General features: G+C 43.3%; 1 protein-coding gene across 4 annotated transcripts in view; it reads right to left on the bottom strand.

Annotated features, from left to right (window-relative positions):
• Nucleotides 1–15,568, bottom strand: part of EDARADD (EDAR associated via death domain) — a 78,758-nt gene extending 63,190 nt beyond the window's left edge. The window contains exons 1-3 of one of the 4 annotated variants that reach the window (XM_064276708.1): nt 14,448–15,568; nt 13,307–13,531; nt 2,922–2,980 (exon numbers count right to left, since the gene is read on the bottom strand). In XM_064276708.1, coding sequence (XP_064132778.1) covers nt 2,922–2,980; nt 13,307–13,531; nt 14,448–14,511 — 348 coding nt within the window. In that variant the 5' untranslated portion in view covers nt 14,512–15,568. The remainder of the gene's footprint in view (nt 1–2,921; nt 2,981–13,306; nt 13,532–14,447) is intronic. The other 3 variants (XM_064276709.1, XM_064276707.1, XM_023549153.2) reach the window with 3 other exon arrangements.
• Nucleotides 15,569–25,919: the final 10,351 nt, after the last annotated feature.

Here is a 25,919-nt window from a genome sequence, read left to right as displayed (position 1 = left end):
CTATCAGTCTGTTTTAAAAGTATTTGTCTATTTCCTCAGAGCGAGATTTTTGAGAGATGGGACTGTGATCTTTGCATCTCCGGATTTTGACACCATGTTAATTAAACATCTATGAAAGCCTGCATGGATTAACAAGCAGGCTAGAACAAGCTAGAAAAACTGAGGTCTGATCTAGGCCTAGAGGATTCAGGACTTGGGAGGTGCAAGGTGACTGCAGACGGCAGACATAGCAGGAGCAAAGGCCCAGTGGTAAGAAGAGTGCCGCATACAGAAGACGGGCCAGCCAGAAGCAGAGCTGTGCACTGGAGGTGAACAGGAAAAAATGGGGTTGCACATGAAATGATGGAGCCAGTTTACATGGAGGACCTTGAAAGTTAGGCAAAGACATTTAAATGAGGTGCCACTCTAAGCTTTTGAGAAGCTTGGCTCATCCAACATCTATTGCTACCTGCCTTGTGCAGGTACTACATATGGTAAGATGGCCAACACAGTCTTGAGGAAAGTCATTCAGGCAGATAATTACAACACAATGCTATAAAAAATAGGGAATGGCAAGAGACAGAAAGGGCCACATAAACCAGGGACTACATCAGCCCGAGACTGGAAGAACTAGATGGTACCCAGCTACAACCAATGACTGCCCTGACAGGGAACACAACAGAGAATCCCTGATGGAGGAGGGCAGTGGGATGCAGACCTCAAATTCTCATAAAAAGACCAGACTTAAGGGTCTGATTGAGACTAGAAGGACCCCAGAGGTCATGGTCCCCAGACCTTCTGTTAGCCCAAGACTGGAACCATTCCCAGAGCCAACTCTTTAGTCAGGGATTGGACTGAACTATAAAATAGAAAATGATACTGGTGCGGATCAAGTAGACACATGAGCTTCTTGGATCAAGTAGACACAAGAGACTATGTGGGCAGCTCCTGTCTAGAGGGGAGATGAGAAGGCAGAGGGGGACAGAAGCTGGCTGAATGGACACGGGGAATACAGAGTAGAGAGAAGGAGTGTGCTGTCTCATTAGGGGGAGAGCAACTAGGAGTAGTATATAGCAAGGTGTATATAAATTTTTGTATGAGAGACTGACTTGATTTGTAAACGTTCACTTAAAGCACAATAAAAACTAAAAATTAAAAAAAAAAAAATAGGGACTAGGCTAAGACAAAGGGAATACCTGAAGGTCCCAGGGCCAGGCAGCAAAGGCTTCATACATAGATCAGGGAATGCTTGAACTAGGACAGCAGGTGAAGAAGCAGGGAGATTTTTCTTACCAGAGGGACAGCATTATTGATGCAAGGGCATGGGGTATTTGAGGAGCAGGAAATAGCTATACATGGCACATACGGTAAGTGGGGGCAAGTAGTGTATGAAAGTCTCATCAGCCTGAAGCAGAGAGGTGTATTGGAGATAGAGGAAAATGGGGTTGGAGATAAAATCTATAAGTCCATGGAGATAAGGTCACGGCGGGTCTTGTCTGCCATATCAATGAGTATACATTTAATCCTGTAAGGAGCGGGAAGCTCGGCAAAGATCCGTTTGTCAGCGTGAGGGAGCAATCAGAGGAAGCCAAGGCCAAAGGGAGCAGTAGGAAGAAAGAATGGCTCCAAGGGAAGGAGAATAGTCGGGAGAGTGAGTAGGAGGCCACTACAGCCACAGGCAGCAGAGGCGGGAGCAGGGAGGAGACGGTGAATTGAGTAACACTTCATCCAAGCCAAAGGCTTTATTTAGTAACAGATCACACTTGAGGGAAAAATGAAAAATGATCACAGGGGCGTTCTGCATTCTGTTTTCATGAGAGTGAAAAGACAGTTTTTTTTTTTTTTTTTCCACATCAATGTCCACTGTGTGTCAAGGCTTGGCCCCTTACGTGATCCACATTTACCGAACCGTGCAGTGGTAATTAAAACTCAAGCCTCGTGAACTACCAAACGTTTAAAGACACTGAAGTTTCTTACATTCTGAAGTATATTTGCTACTATTCTTGCTAAATTAGAACTCCACGGTTGCCAAATCTTAGCTAATCAGAATATTTCATGACTCAGCAGGCCCTCTCCTCCAAACATTTTAAAGAAAACTGTCAAGCACCATATGCATAGAAACACATTTAATGTTGTCAAAGGCATTTATTTGGTCATAGCAAGGGGCAGTACCACCGAGCAGAGCAGGGGTCCAGGTTGGGTGCTTTTAAAGAAATCAACTAACTTCCATTTCCTAATCTGTAGAATGGGAATAAAAATACCTGCCCCACCATTTCACAGGATAATGTGGAGGATTTAAAAAAGTGAGTTTTGGTAAACCTTAAAGCAGGTGAGAAACCGTAGAGTGGTTAAGGAACAGTGGGATGGGGTGGAGCTCAGAAGCCTCGCCTGCTTCCAAGTTGGGCAACTTACTTCCCCCTGGTGCCTCAGTTCTTCATCTGTAAAATGGGCAGTTTATATATTATAGGGTCGTGGCAAGGATTAAACAAGATAGCAGAGGTAAATCACATAGAGTGGCCGCATGGCATATAACCAACTCTCAGTAATTACAAGGTAGTTCTATTTTTTCCTTCCATCTTATGTTAGATATTTCAAAGAAGGAGTTTTTTCTATTTTTTCCTTCCATCTCATGTTAGATATTTCAAAGAAGGAGTTGTTAAAAATAGGCAGATGATATCAGGAATAGACAAAAACCTCACATAATCTAAGAAGATAAAATATGATATGTTCAAAACCACAGGCTCTAACATCATTTTTATTCTGGGGAAACCCACAGCTTGTCACAGAGAATACTATGACAAGGAAGTATATCTTGGAAAAATCTTATTTTGGTATTTCTGGTTCTCAAGTAAATACAGAGTAACAAAGATGTAAAAAAAATAACAAAGTAAAAAAGAATAAAACCAAGATTTGTCACCATTAACATAAAATTTGTAACCTACCACGTTAAAGGATAAAGTGCTAGGATCTGTATCCTCCACTGGCTCCTTTGCCCCATGATCTGTAGAAAAGAAACAGAGAGAATTTAAATTAAAAGCTCCAATGTGTCCTTTGATGACGGTTCTCATATAGACGCAAGCTATTTTAACCACATCGGAGAAAAGCTTACCGGCAATCATCAGTAGAGACAAAATAAGAGCAACAGGTGCAAACTGCATCAAGAAAGAGATTAAGAAAAAGGGACTTCATTTGAAAAAAAAAAAAAATTTAGAATAAGTTGCTTATAAATATCTACAAATACTCAGAGTTACAAATAGTCACAAATTATGCAGACACGATATTAATGACTCTTGCATATTGGATTTGGGCAGGAATGACTTAATTTTGATTTGTGCCTCTTCTTTCCTACTCTTCTGCAACTGCTTTTTATCATTTCAAAATATTAAGCTTCTGAACGTGGTTCATGTGAATTAATAACCTAGGTGGCCCAGAGGAGTGGGGGTGAATGGGCCTGGGGGGAGGTGTCTGCAGGTTCAGTGAGTGGGAACTGTGCCCCAGAGTGGCAGAGCCCAGAGATGGCACTCTAATATTGAGGAATGGACATAGGTACCTGGTCCTAGACACCAGGGTTCTCCGTTCCAGCAAAGATACTGTGCCTGTGTCTGGCATGGAAACACAGGGCCACTGGACCTTCAAGGACTTCTCAGCTTGGACAGTAAGGATGTCATGCTTATCCTAATGAACTGAAAATGCATGGCCCCTCCCTAGTTTTCCAAGCACCAGATTAGCCTCTCCGAATCTCTTGTGACTGAAGGAGGAGAACAGAGCCCCAATTCTGGCTGAAATGGAATTTCCTGCCAGCCCAGTGAAGTACAGGCTCAGAACTGCATTTCGAATAGATATAAATGAACAATCAAATTGGTGCTAACTCCACCTCTGAGTTGGCAGAAGAGGTTTCATACCTGCTGCCCAAAAAACAGGCAATGCCAATACCAACTACTCAGTGTAATGACAGTGGGAGTCAGGAGAATACAGAAACCCATGGAGGAGCACACACCAGCCAGAGAAGAGCCTGCAGAGGAAAATCGTGTCTGAGTCAGGAAGGATGAGTTAAAGCTGTCCAGGAGAAGGGGTCAGGAGGGAAAAGAATTCCAGGCAGACAGAATAGTATAGGCAAAGGCTCAGAGATGAGACAGAACCTGACACATCAGTGTTCTTGAAATGGGTCCTTTCAGCCAGAACACACCTGCATTCGATGTTCTAGTCCTTCCTTCCCGCCCTCTCACATTCTGGTTCCTGGCTGGGGAAAGGGCAATGGTAGAACCATTACTAAGTAGCCTCAAATCCCTTCTTTCCCCCTCCTATCAAAACCTAGTCAGTGGCATCACTAGAGGGGTGTGTGGGGTGCAAACCACACTGGGTGACACTGTCAGAGTCTACAAAATGTCTACAAAATTTTTGTGCAGTGTTTCAGCAGAAATTTATTTTTTATAAAAATATCCCTCTAGTTAGTTATAACAACAACAACATTTTTCACAAGCCCAGCTTACATTATCAATATACCTGTACGGTTAAAACTCTATGCTAATTTACTTTTTGAACCTTCTAATGTGCTCTAGTCAGGGCTGTTATTATTACCCAATTACAGTGATGCTTCAAATCCCGTGGTTTCGTCTTCACGTGCTACAAGCATGTGCTGCTATTTTTGTTGCTGCCTGTGTTTTTATAACTGCTTATTTTGTCAAATTTTCTGGTATTTTAGCTACAACATTGTAGTAATTAGCATGGGGGGAGTAACGCCATGAATTACCACACTGGGTAACACCAGCCCTAGGCCCACTGGGCCCAGTCCCAAATATTTCGTTTATACCAAGTGTACCTGAATGACAATGCTTCAAAATGTTATCCCCTCCAGGGGCGTGGAATTTTAACAGGTACCAACACAACGGAGTTTCATGGGTTATGAAGGATTTGGAGGACTGGGAAGCGGGGAGGGAGATGGTTCTAAACGACTCTGACACCAGGCTGCAGGAAGGTCAAGCTCCCCTCAGAATCTGACAGAGTTCTGACACAATTAAACGTGGCCAGAGAGCTAGAAGGCTAACAGGAAGGGAAAGGCAGAAGACAACAGGGGTTCGGAGGCACAAAGTCTCCTGTTTTGGTCTGAAATCTCTGAAAATAAATGAAACTTAGGGAAAGACACACAGAATTAGGGTTTTTATCTTCTGAAGCACGACAGTGAGGTGAGAGAGGAATCAAGAGGAAACACAACTTGTTCTTTGAGTCACCACTGTCTATTTCCAAGGAACCCTGGTGGCGCAAAGGTTAAGCACTTGGCTGCTAATCAAAACGCTGGCAGTTCGAGCCCACCCAGCAGCTCTACAGGTGAAACAACCTGGCTATCTGCTCCTTTAAAGATTACAGCCTAGAAAACCCCATGGGGCAGTTCTGCTCTATCACATGGGGTTGCTATGAGTTGCAATTCACTCGACAGGATTCAACAACAACAACAATCTACTTCCAATGGAGTCTCTAGGTGGAGTAAATCGTTAAGCAAGCAACTACTAACCAAAAGGTTGGTGGTTCGAGCCCACTTAGAGATGCCTCCCAAGAAAGGCCTGGCAATCTACTTCTGAAAACTCAGCCATTGAAAACCCTATGGAGCACAGTTCTACTCTGACACATGAAGTTGCCATGAGTCAATTTCTACTCGACAGCAACTGATTTGGTTTTGTCTATTTCCAAAACTTTTTCATCACCCCAAACAGAAACTCTGTACTCATGAAACAGTAACTCTCCATTTCTCTCTTCTATCAGTCCTTGGTAAAACCAAAAACCAAACCCACTGCCATCAGTCAATTCTGACTCATAGTGACCCTTTAGGATGGAGTAGAACTGCCCCATAAGGTTTTCTAGGCTGTCAATTTTTACAGAAGCAGGCTGCCCCATCTTTCTCCCATGGAGCAGCTAGTAGGTTTGAACTGCTGGCCTTTTGCTTAGCAGCTGAGCACTTTAACCACTGCATCACCAGGGCTCCTCATAATAAAGTTTTGTCTCTATGCATTTAGCTATTAATAAACTTTTATCTCTATGCACTTACCTATTCTATACTTAACATAAGTCAGATCACACAATATTTTCCTTTTGCCTCTGACTTACTTCACTCAGTATAATGTTTTCAAGGTTTATCCATGTCATAACATGAATCAGTACTTCATTTCTCTTTATTCCATTGTATAGATAGGTTACATTTTGTTCGTCCATTCATCTGTTGATGAACACTTATGTTGTTTCCGCCTTTTGGCATTCCATTTACTTTTATGGCAGTGAGAATGGCGTTTGATCTGGATTAGCATCTTCTGGAGAGTTCTTCAAAAGGCACGAGAGAAATGGGAAGTGAACAGAGGCAGCATGCACCACGGAGAGGGCACCTGCCCTGGCTCTTGAGGCCTAGGGTGCCGGCAAGCTGGGCAGGCTGCACAAATCATTTTGTTACTCTAGGCCTTAAGCCCTAACCTGTAATTAAGGGGGGTGAAGTGAGAGCCTCTATACCTCCTCTCAGGTTTAAAAGTCTATAAGTGACAGAGAGAGTCACAGAGAGCAAGAGGCCATGTGAAGACAGAGGCAGACACTGAAGTGATGCTGTCACAAGCCAAGGAACACCTGGGCTATCAAAGCTAGAAGAGACAAGGAAGAATCCTCCCCTAGAGACTTTGGAAGGAGCATGGCCTGGCTCACCCCTTGGTTTTGGACTTCTAGTCTCTGGAACTGTGAAAGAATAAGTTTCAGTTATTTTAAGCAAAAAAACAAACCAAAAAAGTCCATGAGTGGTGAGCAGTATCAGCCACAGAGGTAAAAGAACATCTTCAGGCTGGTCCATAGCACTTCGATCTTATATAACAAATAGAGCTCCCACTTGCCTGGTGCCTACTTTGTGCTACCTGGCTGATACAGTCTCAGGTCATCCTTAGGGTAACCCTGACAAAGGTGTAAGTATTCTCTTTTTACATACTGAGTGCCCAAGGTCATGCGGTAACTGGAAGCACCAGAATTTGGATCTGGGTCTGACTTCAGAGTGTGTATATTTTCCTCTCCCGAGGTTCTCGAAGTGTGCCCCACGCACTGACCACCTGACAGATACTCCTGGGGGAGGGCAAGCTTGCCTGACCTCACAGGGGCTGGGAACCCAGCACTGCAGCCAGCAGCCTTCCCAGAAGGAATGGTCAGCAATTGTCCAACACAGACACGTTCATGTGTCCGGAGCTGCCTGTCACTTTCTCTTGTCTCCCTTTATTAGCCACAGCAGACAAGGGGCAGTAGTTCCTAGAGGGAGTCCCTGGATGGTGCAACAAGTTAAGAATTAGGCGATTAACTGAAAGATTGGTGGTTTGAATCCACCCAGAAGCTCCTCAGAAAAAAGGTCTGGCAATCTGCTTCTAAAAATTCAACCACTGAAAACCCTACGGAGCACAGTTCTACTGACACACATGAGTTGCCACGAGTAGAAATCAACAGTAATTGGCTAGGTATTTTTTAGTTCCTAGGAGCCCCTGGTGGGACAACGGGTTAACTAACTTAGCTGCTAACTGAAAGGCTGGAGGTTCGAGTCTACCCAGTGGCACTACAGAAGAAAGACCTGGCAATCTAATTTCTAAGAGATCACAGCCATTGAAAACCCTTTGGAGCACAGTACTCCTCTGGCACACCTGGGGTGTCCACGAGTCAGAATCTACTCAACAGCAGTTGGTTCAGTTTTAGTTCTAGTGGCAGCTTCTCAAAAGAAATTCAAACGTCTCCTCTAAAGATGTCCTTTCAGAGAAAACGAAGAGGGAAGCTTGTCAGGGCTTCCCAGCTCCCCAGGTATCAGGAGCCAACAACGGGAGGGCCTGGTACCTTCTGTAAGGAGTTAAAGGCAATTCTTCGAACTACTGACTTCAGAGTTAATTTTTTTTTCATTTTCCTTTTTTTTTTTTGGTACCATTGCTTTCTTTTGATCTAGAGCTGTTTCTATTACTGGTGATAAAGAAGCCCACATTCGGGATCACAGAAGCTCGCGGAGCCACAGCAGGGCCACATGGCTGTGCTGATACATTATTTAGTTCTTCTGCTCAGAGCAGAGGGCAGCCGAGTGTCTTCTGCAGCAGCCCCTCTCTGCCATCCTCAGGCCTCAGAGCAGGGGCTGAAAAAGCTGGGGAAGGCACAGGGATCAAGAAAGCACACTCCCAAGCGTGACTCTTCCAGAGGGCGGCCAATGGTGCTTCTGAAGGGTCAGCCAGGGTTGTTCCTTTCCAAAGGGGGTGGAACTGCAGAGGAGAGTGGAAGGGCAGGGAGGGAAGAGACCACACAAAGGGAAATGGAAGAAAACTGAGAAAGCAGAGGCATTATAATACAAGGAAAAGAAGCAAGCACTGGAAAACCCCATAGAGAAAGAAGGAGAGTGGGAAGAAGGGAGAAAGGAAAACCACAAACTGCCCCCACTCTCTTGGTGGGTGCGGAAAAAGAACCTAACCAGTGCAGCTTTTAAAATAAGGGTGTTCCTGGAAGTGGTTCCCTGCTGGGTCCGGGTTACTGCCCTCAGTGCTCCTGCGGTTTGACTAGGGGCAGGCTGCTGCTCTGGTCAGTCTGAACACTCAGTGCTCAGGAGGTCAGGAGGGCTAGGAGTGGCAGCTAGAGAGGAGATGCCACCAAAGGGGCCGTCCTCAGCTGTCCCCAAGGCCAGGGTTCCCAGACAGCGGCACTGCTGCACCAGGAAAACAAGCAATCGCCAGAACAAAGGGAGAACAGGCCTGGTGTGCTCTGTGGCCATGGGCAGTTTAGCTCATTGCAATGAAGCAACAAATCGTACCACCTCCTCAACCTAGACTTTTAAAGCCTCTTTCTTTGTTTGAACACAAACCAGATTGTATTCGCTTTTGACAGACAACTCTGGCTCATTCGAGGTTAGATTGTTTATTAGTGGTAAAGATAAAGAGTGACAGCTACACGGTTCCTGGCATGACTGGTTTTTTTCCCTCCCATGTGACCTCCACAGTCCTGTTTATTTTCATAATGTGAAAAAGTTTTTTTTTTTTTAATATTAAACTCATGTTATGGATTGAACGGTGTCCCCCCAAAATGTGTCAACTTGACTAGGCCATAATTCCCAGTATTGTGTGATTAGCCACCATTTTGTGATCTGATGTGATTTTCCTATGTGTTGTATATCCTACCTCTAAGATGAGGCAGGATTAGAGGCAGTCATGTTAATGAGGCAGGACTCGGTCTACAAGATTAGATGTGTCTTGAGTCAACCACTTTGAGATATAAAAGAGAGAAGCGAGCAGAGAGACAGAGGGATCTTATACCACCAAGAAAGTACTGCCAGGAGCAGAGCGTGTCCTTTGGACCTGGGGTCCCTCTGTAGAGAAGCTCCTAGATCAGGTGAAGACTGATGATGAGGACCTTCCCCCAGAGCCAACAGAGAGAGAAAGCCTTCTCCTAGAACTGGCACCCTGAATTTATACTTTTTGCCTCTTAGACTATGAGAGAATAAATCTGTTTGTTAAAGCCATCCACTTGTGGTATTTTTGTTACAGCAGCACCAGATAACTAAGACAACTCATAACGTAGTATAATAGTTCATTTACCTTTATTATATGTATGTGGAGATAAAAACATCTTTTCTCTTTTTTTTAATGTTACAAGGTAAACTCAGTTAACACATCAGACTTGATGAATAAGCTCCTAAGATAATAACATGGGAAGAACTTTTTTTTTTTTTGCCTACAGTTTAGAAGCATACATGCTTGTATTTTATACCTTTCATTCATTTATTGAAATAATACTATTTACCCAGGACTTCTACATGCTGTCTACTGTGCAGCTGAGCAAAACAGACATGGGCTATGTCAAGGAGCTCACAGTCTAGTGAGGAGAGAGACACTAATCAAGTAATCACGGCTAGAAATCGTGACAAGGGCTAAAAAGGAAAGGCACACGGTACACTGAGAGTGTGTAACATGCAGTTTGATCTGATCTCTTCTGAACTGAAATCAGAAGGATAAGTATGGATTAACTGGGAGGAAGAGGGATGGGAGAGAGGTGCAAAGGCCCAGGGGCAGGAGGGTACAAGGGCTTTCAAGCAGACAAAAGGAGGAAGCGTGGCTGCCGAGCAGAGGGCGGTGAGCAGAATAGGGTGTGAGCTGGTTGGAGAGATAAGTAGGGTTCAATCCTATAGAATATAGAAACCACTTAAAGACTGAGAGTTTGTTGGAAAGTCAGGGCAGGATTCTAAGTGGAGGGATGACAGGGTCTGGCTTGTTTTTAAAGATCACTCTGGACCCAGCAATCCCACTCCTAGGTATATACCCTGAAGACTTGAAAGCAGAGAATGAAACAGGTATGTGTACACCAATATTCACTGCAGGACTATTCACAGTAACCAAAAGGTTTAAACAACCCAAATGTCCATCAACAGATGAATGAATAAATAAAATGTGGTATATCCACACAATGGAATATTACTCTGCCATAAAGAGGAATGAAGTCCTGATACTGGCCACAATATGGATGAAGCTGGAAAACATTATGCTGAGTGAAATAAGTCAGACACAAAAGGACAAATATTGTATGATCCCACTTACATGAAGTATATAGAATAGAAAAATGCATATGGACCTAAGTTTAATAGTGGTTACCAGGGGCTGGGGGGAGGAGGGAATGGGAGTTATCACTAAGGGGTACTGAGTCTCTGTTTGGAGTGATGAAAAACTTTTGGGAACGGATGGTGTAGCACAACATGGTGAATGTAACTAACATCACTGAATTGTACACTTAAAAGCTGTTAAAAGGACAAACTTTTTGTTAAATGTACTTAACCATAATTAAAAAAGACCACCCTGGCCACCTTTCTGGAGAACAGATAGGCAGAAGGCAAGAGCAGGCATGAAAACAACTACTGGGTGGTGAGTATAAGATATCAGGAGCGTCTGGGGTCTGAGGTGGAGAAGTAAAAATTGCATTTAACATGTTCCACACATTGGCATCATCTGTGGTTTCATGATAGGAATGGAAGGTGTTGGTGTGTGTGTCCTGCAGGCTGCAGAAACTGAGTGAAATGTTAGAAAGGGGAAGGGTTTTTGGGTTTTGTTTTAATGAAGGAACCCTCATTTTATTGACAGAATCTCAGAGTGGGAACGGACCTTGTGTTCATCTTTTCAGACGCCTGAATTTGTTCTTCAGCATCTCTGCCCAGGGATGGGAGATCACAACCTTAGGAGGCCTCCCTCCTCTTGGTGTGAAACCAAAGTCGCTCTCTCCCCAAAGATTACACCTACTGGTTTGAGTTCCACCCCTTAAAGTCCAGGAGACAAACGCATTCTGTAGGACACCCTCCCTATTATCTTAGCCTCTGTTCTCTCCATTATTCCACATATGCTGAGATTTGTAAGTTCCTTTGTTCCAGGTTGCCCATGTATTCCAGACTTAATGTACATCTGTTCTGGCTGGGCACAGTAGACTAAGAGTGCCATCACCTGAATTCCACAGCCAGTAATTCTCACTGCCATCTGAGATCATATTAGCCCATCTGGGGGCCTCATCGGGATATCAGTGGTTTGGTGGTCGAATTCTCACCGTTCATGCGGGAGACCCAGGTTCAATTCCCACCCAGTGCACCTCATGAACAGCCATCTGTCAATGGAGTCCTGCAGGTTGCTATGATGCTGAACAGGTTTCAGCAGAGCTTCCAGACTAAGACAGACTAGAAAGCCCTGGAGATCTACTTCCAAAAATCAGCCAATGGATCACAGCGGTTCAATCCCCAACCCATCATGGGGATGGCACGGGGCTAGGCAGCATTTCTTTTCATTGTGCATAGGGTTGCCATGGGGGGCAGCTCACAACATGGGGCCTCATCACATTAGTGACTTACAGAGGCTTTTTGTACATTGTCTTGCTGCCAAGCTGTGTCTCCCTGCCCCACCTTCTCTGGTGCAGTGTGATTTCAGGGAGCCCAGGCACAAGATTTCACATTTTTTCCCCATTCAATATGTCCCTATTGAAATATTTTTGAATCGTCACCAGCATCATCAGTTAATGAAATCTGAGAGCACTGTACATGAAATCTGGCCTAATACCTCTTGGCACCCTGTCAACTAGGTTCTCAGAAGAGGAGGTGGATGAGGGGGTGAGAGTAGGGGTGGGAGTGGGGAGAAACTCTCCCTTTATCTCCCCTTCTATTTTTCCAAACAATGGGTGCAGGGGTGGGGGGCAGGGAGATACCCAGACAGTTAATTTACTTTCCATCTCCAACTGATAAAATGTTTACCATCCCCCATTTGAAGAAGCATTTAGATCTTTCTTTGAAGTCTCTAGGAAACTGCCTCAAACCCAACACAGGGCACCAAATTAGCTGACTGATTTAGTCTTTTAACTCACCTCCAGCCACAACCCCTTTGCCTAACTGCTCAAGCCACAAATTAGCTATGCAACATTCAAGCTCTGTCCCTGCCCAAGGCCAAGAAATGAAAGAGGAAACACATTTTTCTACACAGATATATCTCATTCTATACAGTTTTCCCTAGTTTCCAACCACCACAAAACCAGAAAAAAGACCTCTGGGAGATGTATCATTCATCCACCTGTGTGTATGGGGCCTAGGCTACGGGGGAGCAAGGATATAGAATTACTGGAGGGCAAAATCTGAAAAGGATTTTAAGTTCAGGTGAGAGATTAAAGAAAAATCTTGAATCCAGCTTCAGGTACAAACAAACAATATTTTAAAATAAGGGCAGCAACTTGAGGCCATTCTCATCAAAGGCCACCACAGGTGGGATCCCATAGGTGGGGTCCGCCTTTTGGTCCTGTGGATGTTAGTTTATGAAACAGTTTCGAGGGCCAATATTCAGAATAACAAAACCATGTAATAAAAGTGACAAAAAGGAGAGTGGAAGGGAGAAATAAGGCATGTGAATGGTGAGAGAGCCCAGGAGAAAGAAAATGAAATCCAACCCTTGTGTTCTTTTCTGCCAGAGAGGTTTGCTGGACTTGTTTCAACCTGGCACCCCCGGTCCAGAACAAAAGCGGCTGAGGCCGCAGCGTGGAAAAAAAGGGAAGTGGCGTCTTGGGCGCGAGTGGGGTGACTAGGGGCAGGGACTGCGGGGGGCGCGGGGCGGAGGCGGTGACCAGCGGCCGCTCGCGGGTGGGAAGGCTCACGCCGCGCTCACGGGCCCGGGCACCGCGGCTGCCCCAGTCCGCCCCACCTCGAGCGGCCGGGGTCCAGCTCGTCCCGGGGTCCCCGCGGGTGGCCCGGAGGTTCGGCTCGACAGCCCCGCCGCAGGCGCAGGGCGCCTGGCGCAGCTCTCGGCCCGCGGTCCCTGTTCCAGAGGAGGGCGCGGTGTCACTTTACCTGCGCGCAGAGGGTCGTCTGGAGAGGCCATGGGGGCGGGGTGGAGCCGACGAGCGCCCAAGCGGGGGTGGGCGGCCTCCGGGACGCGGGAGGAGAGCGGCGCGCCCGGGATGGAAAGTCCTGCTTCCCCTACGCGCCCGAGAAAACCGCCGCGGTTCTGCGCTCTCCTCCTGCTCCAGCTCCTCCTTCCTGCGTCTCCGCCGGCTTCTTCCTCGTTCTCACTTCCTGCTTTGGCAATTAGCAAAGCCCCTCTCCGCGTGTCCCCCCGTCCCTCCCCCAGAGGCGCGGGCGGGAGCCGGGTGCGGAGGACCCGGGCCGGGCGCGGGACCGCTGCCCAGTGTCCGGGGCGCACGTCCTGCCCCAAGCCCAGGTCCCCCGCGGCAGATCCCGCCGATGGGTTCAGGCGGTTACAGCCCCGGACCGGCTGCGAGGGAGTTACTGGTCTCAAAACACTGCTGCAGCCGCGAGTGGCTTTGCTGGCTTTCTAATCACGCCCTCTCAGCCAAGGACACCTGAACTTCACGTATACAGGCCTGGGCTGAGATGCCCGCCGGCAATCTGATATTTAAACGATTTCCTGATCTTTAGGCAGAGAGTATGCCGCTGCATGATGGCACACGCTAATAATTTCTATTTTGATTTTTCTCTGGCATTAGTTATTACATGACCTCCAGGGTAAGTGCTACACAAAGAGGGTGGAAAAGAAGATGCCTGGTGCATGCTCAGCCTCCCTAGAAAACAGCTTTGGGTTCTCTTCGGAAATGAGGAACCAAAAGAAAAATTGGTCTTAAAAAAAAAAAATGAAGGTTTAATTTAAAAGTGATTTTATACCAATTATTTAAATGAGCATAGATCGGAATTTATATTTATATATATTAAGAATACATTTTAAATTGTTATATTTTAACGAAGCCCATTGTCAATCATAAGTCTAAGAAACAAGGGTTACAGGCAATTTAATGGGAATCTTTGAAATGTTTTTAAATAATCTGTTGCCTTCCTCGGTAAGAACAGAAGGACAAAAATCAGTCTGAAAGAGACATCTTTTAGCGGACAATGCAGCAGTATCATTCAAGAGTACCTCTGGCTAAAAACTCGGCTCTGGAAAACGCATGGAAACACTTAGCAAATGACTACTTACCCTCCTGGTGAGCAGGGGGCTGCTTGGTGCCCCTGCCCATTTGTTTAGTGGTCCGGAGGCCCATGGCACTCTTGAGATGGGTGTCTTATTCTCTGAAATGTGCCATTGAAGAAACAAGTGGTTCAGAGAAGAGGGTGCCCGCTTCCTGTCTAAAGAGAGTGAAAACCGCTAGATGAAAGCTTACTGGGGAATTTGTGGGTGGGAGGATAAATTTCCTCTTGGTCTGCCTTCTGATAGGAACGGAAATTTTTTTTTAAGGGTACTTTCTCTTGAGTCCATCTGGAGGTTGTTTTTTGTGGTTCTTTCTGTACTTTACATGAAAATGGAATCATTTCTGAAATTGGTCATCAGGAACCAGAGGTCAAGTTGGACTATCTGGTTAGCAACACAACCTCAAGTATTGCTCTAAGACTGGTTTACTTTAAACCTGTACCACTAACACACACACACAAAAACTCAATGCCCTCGAGTTGATTTGGACTCATAGCAACCCTATACCATTCTTCATTACATCAAATGCAACACGGGTGGCAGAAATGCATTTTAAGCTTAACTGTTTTTAAAGGAAGATTGACTCAGTACAAAGTTATCCACTGTCCAGTCACATGTTCACTTCCTTTTAAAGCGTCACCAGAAGGACATTTAATGTCCACATGTCTAGCAGCATTCTGTTGATGGCTCCATATATATTCTCTGAGACTTTTACTAGTAGGCACCTTAAAACTCTTCTAGCCTCCGCCCATTACCGAATTCCAAAATCATTTCCACATTTTAGGTATTTGTTAGAGCAGCACCCCACTCTCTGGTACCAAATGCTGTCTTAATTATCTAGTGCTGCTATAACAGAAATACCGCAAGTGGGTGGCTTTAACAAACAAATTTATTTTCTTACAGTTTGGTGGCTAGAAGTCTGAATTTACCACACTGGTTCTAGGGGAAGACTCTCTCTGTTCACTCCGAGGAAAGTACTTGCCTCTTTTTAGCTTCCATTCCATTCCTTGGCAATCGTGTGGTATGTATCTTCCTCACCATTTGTGCTTGCTTGCTTAATCTGCTTTTATATTTCAAAAGAGATTAATTTAAAACACACCCTATACCAATACTGCCTCATTAACATAGTAAAGGAAACCCATTCCCAAATGGGATTATAACCACAAGTATAGGGATTAGAATTTACAACACATATTTTGAGGGGACACAATTCAATCCATAAGAAAAGGTAATTATTTTGTAACATATATATATGTATATATATATTTTTTAATTCTCATCTACTGGAGCTTCCAAAGGACCCCCATGCACTCAATTTGCTGTCACATTATACCCTTTTTTTTGCTTCTATTGCTGCACAAAGTGTGTTTTAAACACTCTTTAAAATGCATATTTCCAACCTTTCTTATTAGTACCCAAATACTCATGAATTTCAAAGTCATGTGTTAAATTTTATACTTCCATTGCCACACTGCTCTTTGAGTGATGGCCATTTTTTCTTTTTCAATAAGTGAGAATAATGGGACGTGGTAATGATGGAGTCAGGCATGCTGGCTTTGACTTGTGGGTCTGTCACCACTACTTTATGTTACTTTGAGCAAGTCACCAAGTATCTGTGAGTCCATTAGAATTTTCAGGATTGTCAGAATTCAATGAAATAACTTGTAAATAAAAATAGCTAATCCACGGCTGCAATATAGCAGGCACAAATAAACCAGCTACCTTCATACCTTCATTCTTTTATGTAAATTTAGTCTATTGAGAGAAACTTCTACTGCTTCTGTTACAAGAAATCAATAAATATTTATTACAGTGTTTGTGCATAGCATGGATCAAGGGATTGGTTGGTAGCACTCATTAAGGTAATTTTTTTAGGTCCCCTTTCCCCCATGCACCAGACAAAATGCCAAGCCCTGGACAAACCAAAGGGAGAAGTTCCTGACTCTTAGGAGTTTATGGTCAAGAGGGATTTGCAAATCTTGTTTCACTATGCTGTTAGCTGCCGTTGAGTTGGCACCTGACTCATGGCAACAATGGGATCGGACTGTTGTGATTCATAGGGTTTTGGCTGATTTTAGGAATTAGATCACCATGCCTTCCTAGTCTGCCTTACTCTGAAAGCTCCACTGAAACCCATTCACCATTATAGCAACATGCAAGCCTCCACTGACATATGGGTGGTAGCTGCTCACGTGGTGCATTCCTGGGTCTCTCTAGTGGAAGGCAAGGATTCTACCACTGAATCACCACTGCTGCTGGGATAATGAAAATGTAAACCAGGAAGGAGGTGAGTGTGGGATGAAGGCACTAAAGATGTATGGAAGCAAAATGGCTTGATGGTGATGACCATCAGACCAATAATTTGCCATGGAAACTCTTGGGCACACTGACAACTTAATTCATGGCTACAGTCTTAAACACAGAAAAGACTGTTGGTCTCATGTCTTTTCACAAACAGATAATGACACTTATTAGAAATGTCATCTTCAAATGTGGAAACCAAACCCACTTCTGTCAAGTCGATTCTGACTCGTAGCGACCTTATAGGACAGAGTAGAACTGCCCCAGAGGGTTTCCAGGGAGCAGCTAGTGGATTCAAACTGCTGACCTTTTGGTTAGCAGCCGAGCTCTTAACCACTGCACCACCAGCACTGCATGTGGAAAACAGAAACTCAAAATATATTTTACTTCATTCATTATGGAATATGTTGTTTTTGTTCATTTTTATACCATTTTGCTAGGTAGCTACAGTTAAATTTTGGTAATCTAAGATAAAAACTTATGTATTGAATCACATACTCCTTTATCTGAAAGGGTGTGTAAGTTGTATACAGATGAACTCAGCAAATCGGATTCCCAGACAGGGTCTGGGTCTCACCTACTTAACAGTGGCTAGAACTGCAGTGATAACATATGGATTTAGAAACACAGGAGATGCTCAATGTCCCAGAATGGGACAGTACCTACAGTTGAATTTGCTTGACATACCCTATGGAATTGTGTGTGGCAGAAGAGATCCAAATTAGAACTAATGATCAGTTAGTAGGTCTCCTCATTTTTGGAACGAATGTTTGTTAAATGATATCCAGAGTGTGTTAAGTGCTAAGCAACTGTAGTTGGATATCTGTTGTCTTGCCATTTAATTTCTCATAATAGCACCCCAGTTTTCTTCTGGAGAACCACCATTCTCAGTTCATGCAATTAGATGGTGGCAATGTCACCCTGACTCCAGGGGTTAGCATGTGACTCCAGAATGGACTTCCAGAGCATTGTTAGAATAAACCAATAAGGCAAGGAGATGCCATGGAATTTTTTTCAGAAATGATCTAGCCCAAGATCACACAGCTGGTAAATGGTGCAAGAAACGGGGCAGGGTGAAGAGTCTAGGAGGGTCCACATTATAGAGAGCCTTGAATGCCAGACAAAAGCATTTTAAACTGTTTTTAGGCAACAGGAAGCCAGGAAGCTAGTTTTTAAAAAAAAAAAAAAAAAAAAAGTAAGTAGAGTAAGAAAATTGGTGTTTTGGAGGGATTACTGGCCTGGCAGCTAGCTGTGTGTAGGACAGAATTGAGCAAGAAGAGATTGCAGACTGAGAGACCATCTTATGTTTACACTACACTGTAATTTTTTACAGAGCTGAATTTACATCCTGGTCCAAATGGGGGGGAAAATCACATCTGAAAATTTAGAAGGTTCTTTTATTGTCTGTTAAGACACACAAAACTGATTACCTTATAGATTTATTTGCTTGTATGCATAAAAACAACCTGGGATGGTATGTTTCAAAATATTAACAGAGAGGCTAAAAAAAAATTGTAAAATTTTACACCTTTTTTGCTAATTTGATTCCAGTTTGACAGAGGCATAGCATTCTGGTGATATATTTAATATTACCCAAAAATATTAAGCATGAATAATTCTTAAAGATTCCTCTACTTCTTGTTTATGCAATGCCCTTCTACATAAAAAAAAAAAAATCTACGTACAGAAGATTAAATCTCTCTTCCCTACTCACAGCAGTTTACTTTGAATTATTTACCCCTTAAGAAGCATGAACTAGGAGCCATTCTACGCTGCACACTTGGGCTCACTGTGAGATGGAATTGACTTGATGCAACTAACAACAACAACATCAGCTTAGAGACAGGGAGATACACGCCAGAATAATTAGCTAAAAGTGATTTCCTCTGGGGAGGGTGGTAGAGAACTGCTGTTTTTCATAAGTCTTGTAAAACTATGTGACTGCTTAGCCTTCGTGCATGTATAACTGATAAAAACAGAAAAATATGGGAAAAAAAGAGAGCCTGTTAAATCACATAGCTCACCATAAAGACGTACAGTCTCCCTAGGTAAAGCACTGCCTTAGTCATCTAGTTCTGCTATAACAGAAATACCACAAGTGGATGGCTTTAACAAAGAGAAATTTGTTCTCTCACAGTTCAGTAGGCTACAAGTCCAAATTTAGGGTGCCGGCTCCAGGGGAAGGCTTTCTCTGTCTGTCAGCTCTGGAGGAAGGTCCTTGTCATCAGTCTTCCCTTGGCCTGGGAGCATCTCAGCACAGGAACCTCAGGTCCAAAGGACATGCCCTGCTCCTGGCACTGCTCTCTTGGTGGTATGAGGTCCTCCTGTCTCTCTGCTCACTTCTCTCTTTTAATCTCAGAAGAGATTGGCTTAAGGCACTATCTAATCTTGTAGACCTCATCAATATAACTGCCGCTAATCTATCTTATTACGTCATAGTGATGGGATTTATAACACATAGGGAAATCACATCAGATGATAAAAAGGTAGACAATCATACAATCATACAAGGGAATCATGACCTAGCCAAGTTTACAGATATTTTAGGGGGACACAATTCAATCCATGACAAGCACTAAGCAAAATGTGTTGGTATTCTTCTCACAACAAGGTCTCTACGTACCTAAGGCTCACAGAGGGGGGTCAGGCTCTATCCACAGCCTCAGATCTTTGTGTCTGGTCTAATCTTTCCCTAAGGAGTCCTGGTGGCACAGTGGTTAAAGCACTCAGCTGCTAATGGAAAAGTTGCCAGTTCAAACCTTCCAGCCACTCCATGGGAGAAAGATCCTGGTCTGTAACTGAGCCTCCAGTTCATTAATCTTTAGTTGATGTCTTCCTTTCCCTTGGCTGAATTTCCCTCAGCTCCCAACCTCAGAAAAACCCTTTTGCAGTCATGAAGCACTCAGAAGACCTGGACTCCTGTGCCTTTGTAGTTGTCCTTGGACAAGCCACTGCCCCTCTCTAGACCTTAGTTGTCCTGTGTATGCAAAGATGGTGGTGGAACCGCTGAAAGGGATGATATCTCTGGACTCTGGCAATCCTGTGATGCCAGGATTACTTCTCAGTCTTTGTCATGGATTGAATTATGTCCCTACCCCTGCCAAATGTGTGTGTTAACTTGGTTAGGCCATGATTCCTGGTATTCTGTGGCTGTCCTTTATTTTGTGATTGTAATTTTAAGTTAAAGAGGATTAGGGTGGGATTATAACACCCTCATCAGGCCGCCTCCCTGATCCAATTTAAGGGGAGTTTCCCTGGGGTGTGGCCTGCACCATCTTTTATCTGACAAGAGATAACAGGAAAAGGAAGCAAGCAGAGAGTGGGGGACCTCATACCACCAAGAAAGCAGTGCCAGGAGCAGAGCGTGTCCTTTGGACCTGAGGTTTCTGCGCTGAGATGCTCCCAGACCAAGGTAAGACTGATGCATCACAAGGACCTTCCTCCAGAGCTGACAGAGAGAAAGCCTCCCCCTGAAGCTGACGCCCTCAATTTGGACTTGTAGCCTACTGGACTGTGAGAGAATAAATTTCTCTTTGTTAAACCCATCCACTTGTGGTATTTCTGTTATAGCAGAGCTAGATGACTAAGACAGTCTTCCTCCTCACTGGCCACAAATACACTCTCGGGACCCCATCACATCTCAAGACTGCTGGACACTCCTGGTCCCACAAGCCCTTTTCAGTCAGGTTCTCAGGCTAAGCTTTAGTTAAGCCTGGGCAGAGCACACTTCCTGAAGTAAGGCGGAGTCAGCTAACCTGCCATGTGGCTGTGGGGCTTTGACACTTTAGTTCACACCTTTGGCTGAGGCTTTCCCTAGTGTAAGTACCCAAACAATGTCTGCTCTGCCTCTCTCTAATTTGGAAGCCCTTCCTCAGTTTCCATCTCCCCCTGCACTTAGCACTTTCTTAATGATTACCACTGAAGGTCATCAATGCCAGTTTGCTGGGATTCATCTCTATGAGAATATAAGGTCCCAAAGGGGAGGGTTGTATCCATCTTGTTTATCGTTGTAAAATTTGCCAATTTAGTGTGCAGCCCTATAAGCCTTGACAAACTCATACAGCCATGAAACCATAATCAAGACAGAGAATCATTTTCTCAGCCCCTACCCAATTCTTTTGTGCCCTTTGTAGTCAATCCCTTCCTCCACTCCTAGTCCCTGGCAACCACTGATGTATCTTCTGCCTCTATAGTTTTGCCATTTTTGAGGGTATCATAAAACAGAATCAAACAGACAAAAAGAAGCATGAGCTAGAAAACCACAGTTTTTGTACTATGTTTGGTTTCCCATAAAGAGAATGGTAGAGTGTTGGTGATTCTCAGTATCGTATATTGGTAAAAACACTTAGAATGCCATGGGTGGGAATGGCAGTGAAAGGTGCCACTGTGAAATGTAAAAGGGTGAAAGGTGCCACAGTGCAGGTAGCACTTATTCTAGAGATCCTCCTCCACCCTCAGGATAGTCATCCACCCACTAGGAGGTATATCCTGGTGCCCGGATCTCAGGTGCTATTGTACATTTCCAGCGCCTTCTTACTGAATACCTTCATATATAGCAGTGTAGATCTTGCTCCAGATTTTGAGACCAAATGTGGTCGAAGAGATGAACTTTATGTATTAAATCCTGAAACCTAACTAACTGAAGTCAGCTAGGGGAGTTTTTGTTTGGTTTTTGCTGTTTGAGGAAAAGGGCAAATCAGGAGAAAACCTGATGTTATCAGTGATCAATTAAAAATGGCACAGTCAACCCAAGACAGCATAGTTTCCTGTGTTTTAGATCCCCAGATTGCAGAACACAGGCTCAGGTTGGTGATTCAGGAATCCATGAAGTCATTCATCATTTAAAGAAAACAATTCAATTGAGATTCCAAACTTATTCTGAGCTAAAACAAGAACGTGCACTTAGATTCAAGTGAGTCAACTGAGAACTGTTAGAACTAATAAGTGAATTTAGCTTGTTGTTGTTAGGTACTGTCAAGTCGGTTCCAACTCATAGAGACCCTATGCAAAACAGAACAAAACACTGCCCGGTCTTGTGCCATCCTTACAATCATTGTTATACTAGAGCTCACTATTGCAGCTACTGTGTCAATCCACCTAGTTGAGTGTCTTCCACTTTACTGCTGACCCTGTACTTTGCCAAGCACGATGTCCTTCTCCAGGGACTGATCCCTCCTGACAACACGTCCAAAGTATGTAAGACGCAGTCTCACCATCCTTGCTTCTAAGCAGCTTTCTGGTTGTACTTCCTCCAAGACAGATTTGTTCGTTCTTCTGGCAGTCCATGGTATATTCAATATTCTTTGCCAACACCACAATTCAAAGGTGTCAAGTCTTCTTTGGTTCTCCTTATTCATTGTCCAGCTTTCACATGCATATGACGCAATTGAAAATACCATGGCTTGGGTCAGCCGCACCTTTGTCTTCAAGATGACATCTTTGCTTTTCAGCACTTTAAAGAGGTCCTTTGCAGTAGATTTGCCCAATGCAATGCGTCTTTTGATTTCTTTACTGCTGCTTCCATGGCTGTTGATTGTGGATCCAAGTAGAATTTAGCTTAGTGGAGAAATAAAGCTCAATGCATCTTTGGTGAGTGGAGTCTGGGGTCTTAAAAGCTAGCAAGCGGCCATCTAAGATGCATCAATTGGTCCCAACCCACCTGGAGCAAAGAAGAATGAAGAACACCAAAGACACAAGGAAAATATTAGCCCAAGAGACAGAAAGAGCCACATAACAAGGGTTTCTGTCAGCCTGAAACCAGAAGAACTAGATGGTGCCCAGCTACCACCAATGACCACTCTGACAGGGAACACAACAGAGAGTCACTGAGAGAGAAAGAGAAAAGTGAGGTGCAGAACTAAATTCTAGTAAAAAGGCCAGACTTAATGGTCTGACTGAGACTGGAGGGACCCCAGAAGACATGGCCCTGGACTCTCTGTTAGCGCAGAACTGAAACCATTCCCAAAGCCAACTCTTCAGACAAAGATTAGACTGGACTATAAAACATGAAACGATACTCATTGTCTTAGTCATCTAGTGCTGCTATAACAGAAATACCACAAGTGGGTGGCTTTAACAAAAAGAAATTTATTCTATCACTCACTGTCTAGTAGCCTACAAGTCCAAATTCAGGGCATCAGCTCCAGGGGCAGGCTTCTTCTCTCTGTCAGCTCTGGAGGAAGGTTCTTGTGATGCATCAGTCTTCCCTTGGTTTGGGAGTATCTCAGCACAGAAACCTCAGGTCCAAAAGATGCACTCTGCTCCTGGCACTGCTTTCTTGGTGGTATTAGGTTCCCCACCCTCTGCTTGCTTCCCTTTCCTTTTATCTCTTAAGTGATAAACGATGGTGCAGGCCACACCCAAGGGAAACTCCTTTTACATTGAATCAGGGATGTGACCTGGTGAGGGAGTTGCAATCCCACCCTAATCTTCTTTACCAAAAATTACAATCACAGAATGGAGGACAACCACGGAACACTGGGAATCATCACCTAACCGAGTTGATACACTCATTTTGGGGGGGGGGGTACATAATTCAATCCATGACACTCATGAAGACAAGTGCTTCTTAGCTCAGATAGATACATGAGAGTAAATGGGCAGCTCCTGTATGGAGGCGAGATGAGAAGACAAAAACGGACAGGAGCTGGTTCAATGGACACAGGAAATCCAGGGTGGAAAGGAGTGTGCTGTCACATTATCGGGAGAACAACTAGGGTCACGTAACAATGTGTGTGTAAATTTTTGTGTTAGAAACTAACTTGAAAGGTAAACTTTCACTTAAAGCACAATTTACAAAAAAGAGTAAAAAAGCTCAACATATCAGAAACCTATAGCTTTCTTATACATCAACTATAACCAATTAGAAAAAAAAAAACCTATTTAAGCAGCATATAAAGCTATAAAGTACTTAGAAATAAATTCAGTGAGGCTGTGCAAGAGCGTTATTGCAAAAACTACAAAGCTTTCCTGAACATAGATCGAGACCTGAGTCCACGGAGAGCTCCACAAGGTTAGCGGATAGAAAGTTTCAATATTGTAAAGGTCATCACGATTCCCTAATCTATAGATTCGCTGCAAACCCCATCAAACTAACAACATGTTCTTGGAACATGAAGCTGATTGCAAAATTCATATGGAAGGGTAAATTCACGATAATTTTGAAAAAGAATAACAAGGAGAGCGGGTTTGCCTTGTAGATAGCAACATATTACATATATACATAAAGCAATAGTAATTAAAACAGTATTGGCACAAAAAAAGTAAAAAAGATGAATGGAATAGAAAAATTCAAGACATAGACCCATGCATCTTTTTGGAATTCGATATATGATGGAGACATTTAAATGATGAAAAGTTAGGCAGTTCTAAAACTGGTAAGTTCACAAAGTCTGGGATACAAAGATCACTGGGCACACAAGAAGCAGGGAAATGTGACTCATAATGAGGAGAATAATTAGCTTAAACTGACCCAGAACTGACAGAGGTATTAAGATCAGCAGAGAAGGACATTAAAACTTTACTATAACTGTATTTCATGTGTTCAACAAGCTAAGCATAGACATGGAAGATTTAAAAGAAAAAAAAAACCCAAAATAGAACTTCTAGAGATTAAAATTATACCTTAGATTAAAAAAATAATAATACACTGGGTGTGACAGATAAGACATTGCAGAAAAAAAGATTAGTGACTTGAAGAAATAGTAATTGAAGCTATTGAAATTGAAACTAGGAAAAAAGAATTTTTAAAAATAAAAAGAGCTATGGGACAATAGCCAGTAGCCAAATATCCATGTAACTGGAATCTCTAAGTGAGAAAAGGGAGAGAGCCAAAAAAAATGCTTGAAGAAATAATGGCTGAAAGTTTTCCTAATTTGATGAAAACCCTAAACGCACAGATCCAAAAAGCTCAATGAATCCCAAACACATGAAACACGAAGAAAACTTCACGAAGGCACAGCATAATTAAATTGCTCAAAACCAGTGTTAAAAAGAAAATCTTAAGGCAGAGGAAAAAAGACACATTGTGGATAGAAGGACAAAAATGAGAATGACAGCATATTTCTCATCAGAAACAGTGAGGCAACATCTTTAAAGAACCGGGGGAAAAACAAAACAAAACTGTTAACCTAGAATTGTACATCCAGTGGGAATATCTTTCAAAACTTTAGACAAAATGAAGACTTTTTTCAAACATACGAAAGTTGAAACGATTAATCTCCAGCAGAACTGCACTATAAGAAATGTTAAAAGAAGTCCCTCAAGGCCACAGAAAATTATACCAGATGGAAATCTGGATTTACACAAAAGAATGAAGAGCACCAGAAATGATAAATGTATGGGTAAATAACAAGGGATATTTTCTTATTATTAAATTCTACTTAAAAGCTACTATATTTTAAAAGGAAAAATTATAACAATGTATGTGGGGTTTGTAACATATGTACAGGTAAAATTTATGACAATTGTTCGAAAGCCTGGAGGGGTGAAATGTAAGTATACTCTTCTAGGGTTCTTACACATGAATTGTTATAATATCACAAAGCTGGGCCCTGATGTGTTAAAGATATATACAATAAACTCTAAAGCTACCGCCAAAATAACACAACCAAGAGTTATAGCTAATGAACCAATGAAGGAGGTACGACAAAATCAGAAATGATACAGCTTGGCAGTTTCCTTAAAAACTGAATGTACACCTAGCATACAATCCAACTATTTCACTCTTAGTTATTCACCCAAGAGAAATGAAAACATATGTCCATATGAAGACTTGTACACAGTTGTATAACCTAAAACTATAAAACTTCTAAAAGAAAACAGAAAATTTTTGTCACTTTGGGTTTTGTCTTAGTTACCTAGTGCTGCTATAACAGAATACCACAACTGGGTGGCTTTAATCAAGAGAAATTTCTTCTCTCACAGTCTAGGAGGTTAGAAGTTCAAATTCAGGGTGCGAGCTATAGGGGAATGCTTTCTCTTTCTGTCGGTTCTGGGAGAAGTTTCTTGTCATCAATCTTCTCCTGGTCTAGGAGCTTCTCAGTGCAGGAATCCCAGATCCAAAGGATACGCTCTGCTCCTGGCACTAGTTCCTTGGTGGTGTGAGGTCCCCCTGTTTCTCTGCTCACTTCTCTCCTATATGTCAAAAGAGATTGACTCAAGATACAACCTAATCTTGTA

This window comes from Loxodonta africana, chromosome 25 (assembly GCF_030014295.1).
Source record: "Loxodonta africana isolate mLoxAfr1 chromosome 25, mLoxAfr1.hap2, whole genome shotgun sequence".
NCBI classification, from domain to species: domain Eukaryota; kingdom Metazoa; phylum Chordata; class Mammalia; order Proboscidea; family Elephantidae; genus Loxodonta; species Loxodonta africana.
The sequence above is the reverse complement of the archived record's forward strand: the minus strand, read 5'-3'. Positions and strand labels throughout refer to the sequence as shown.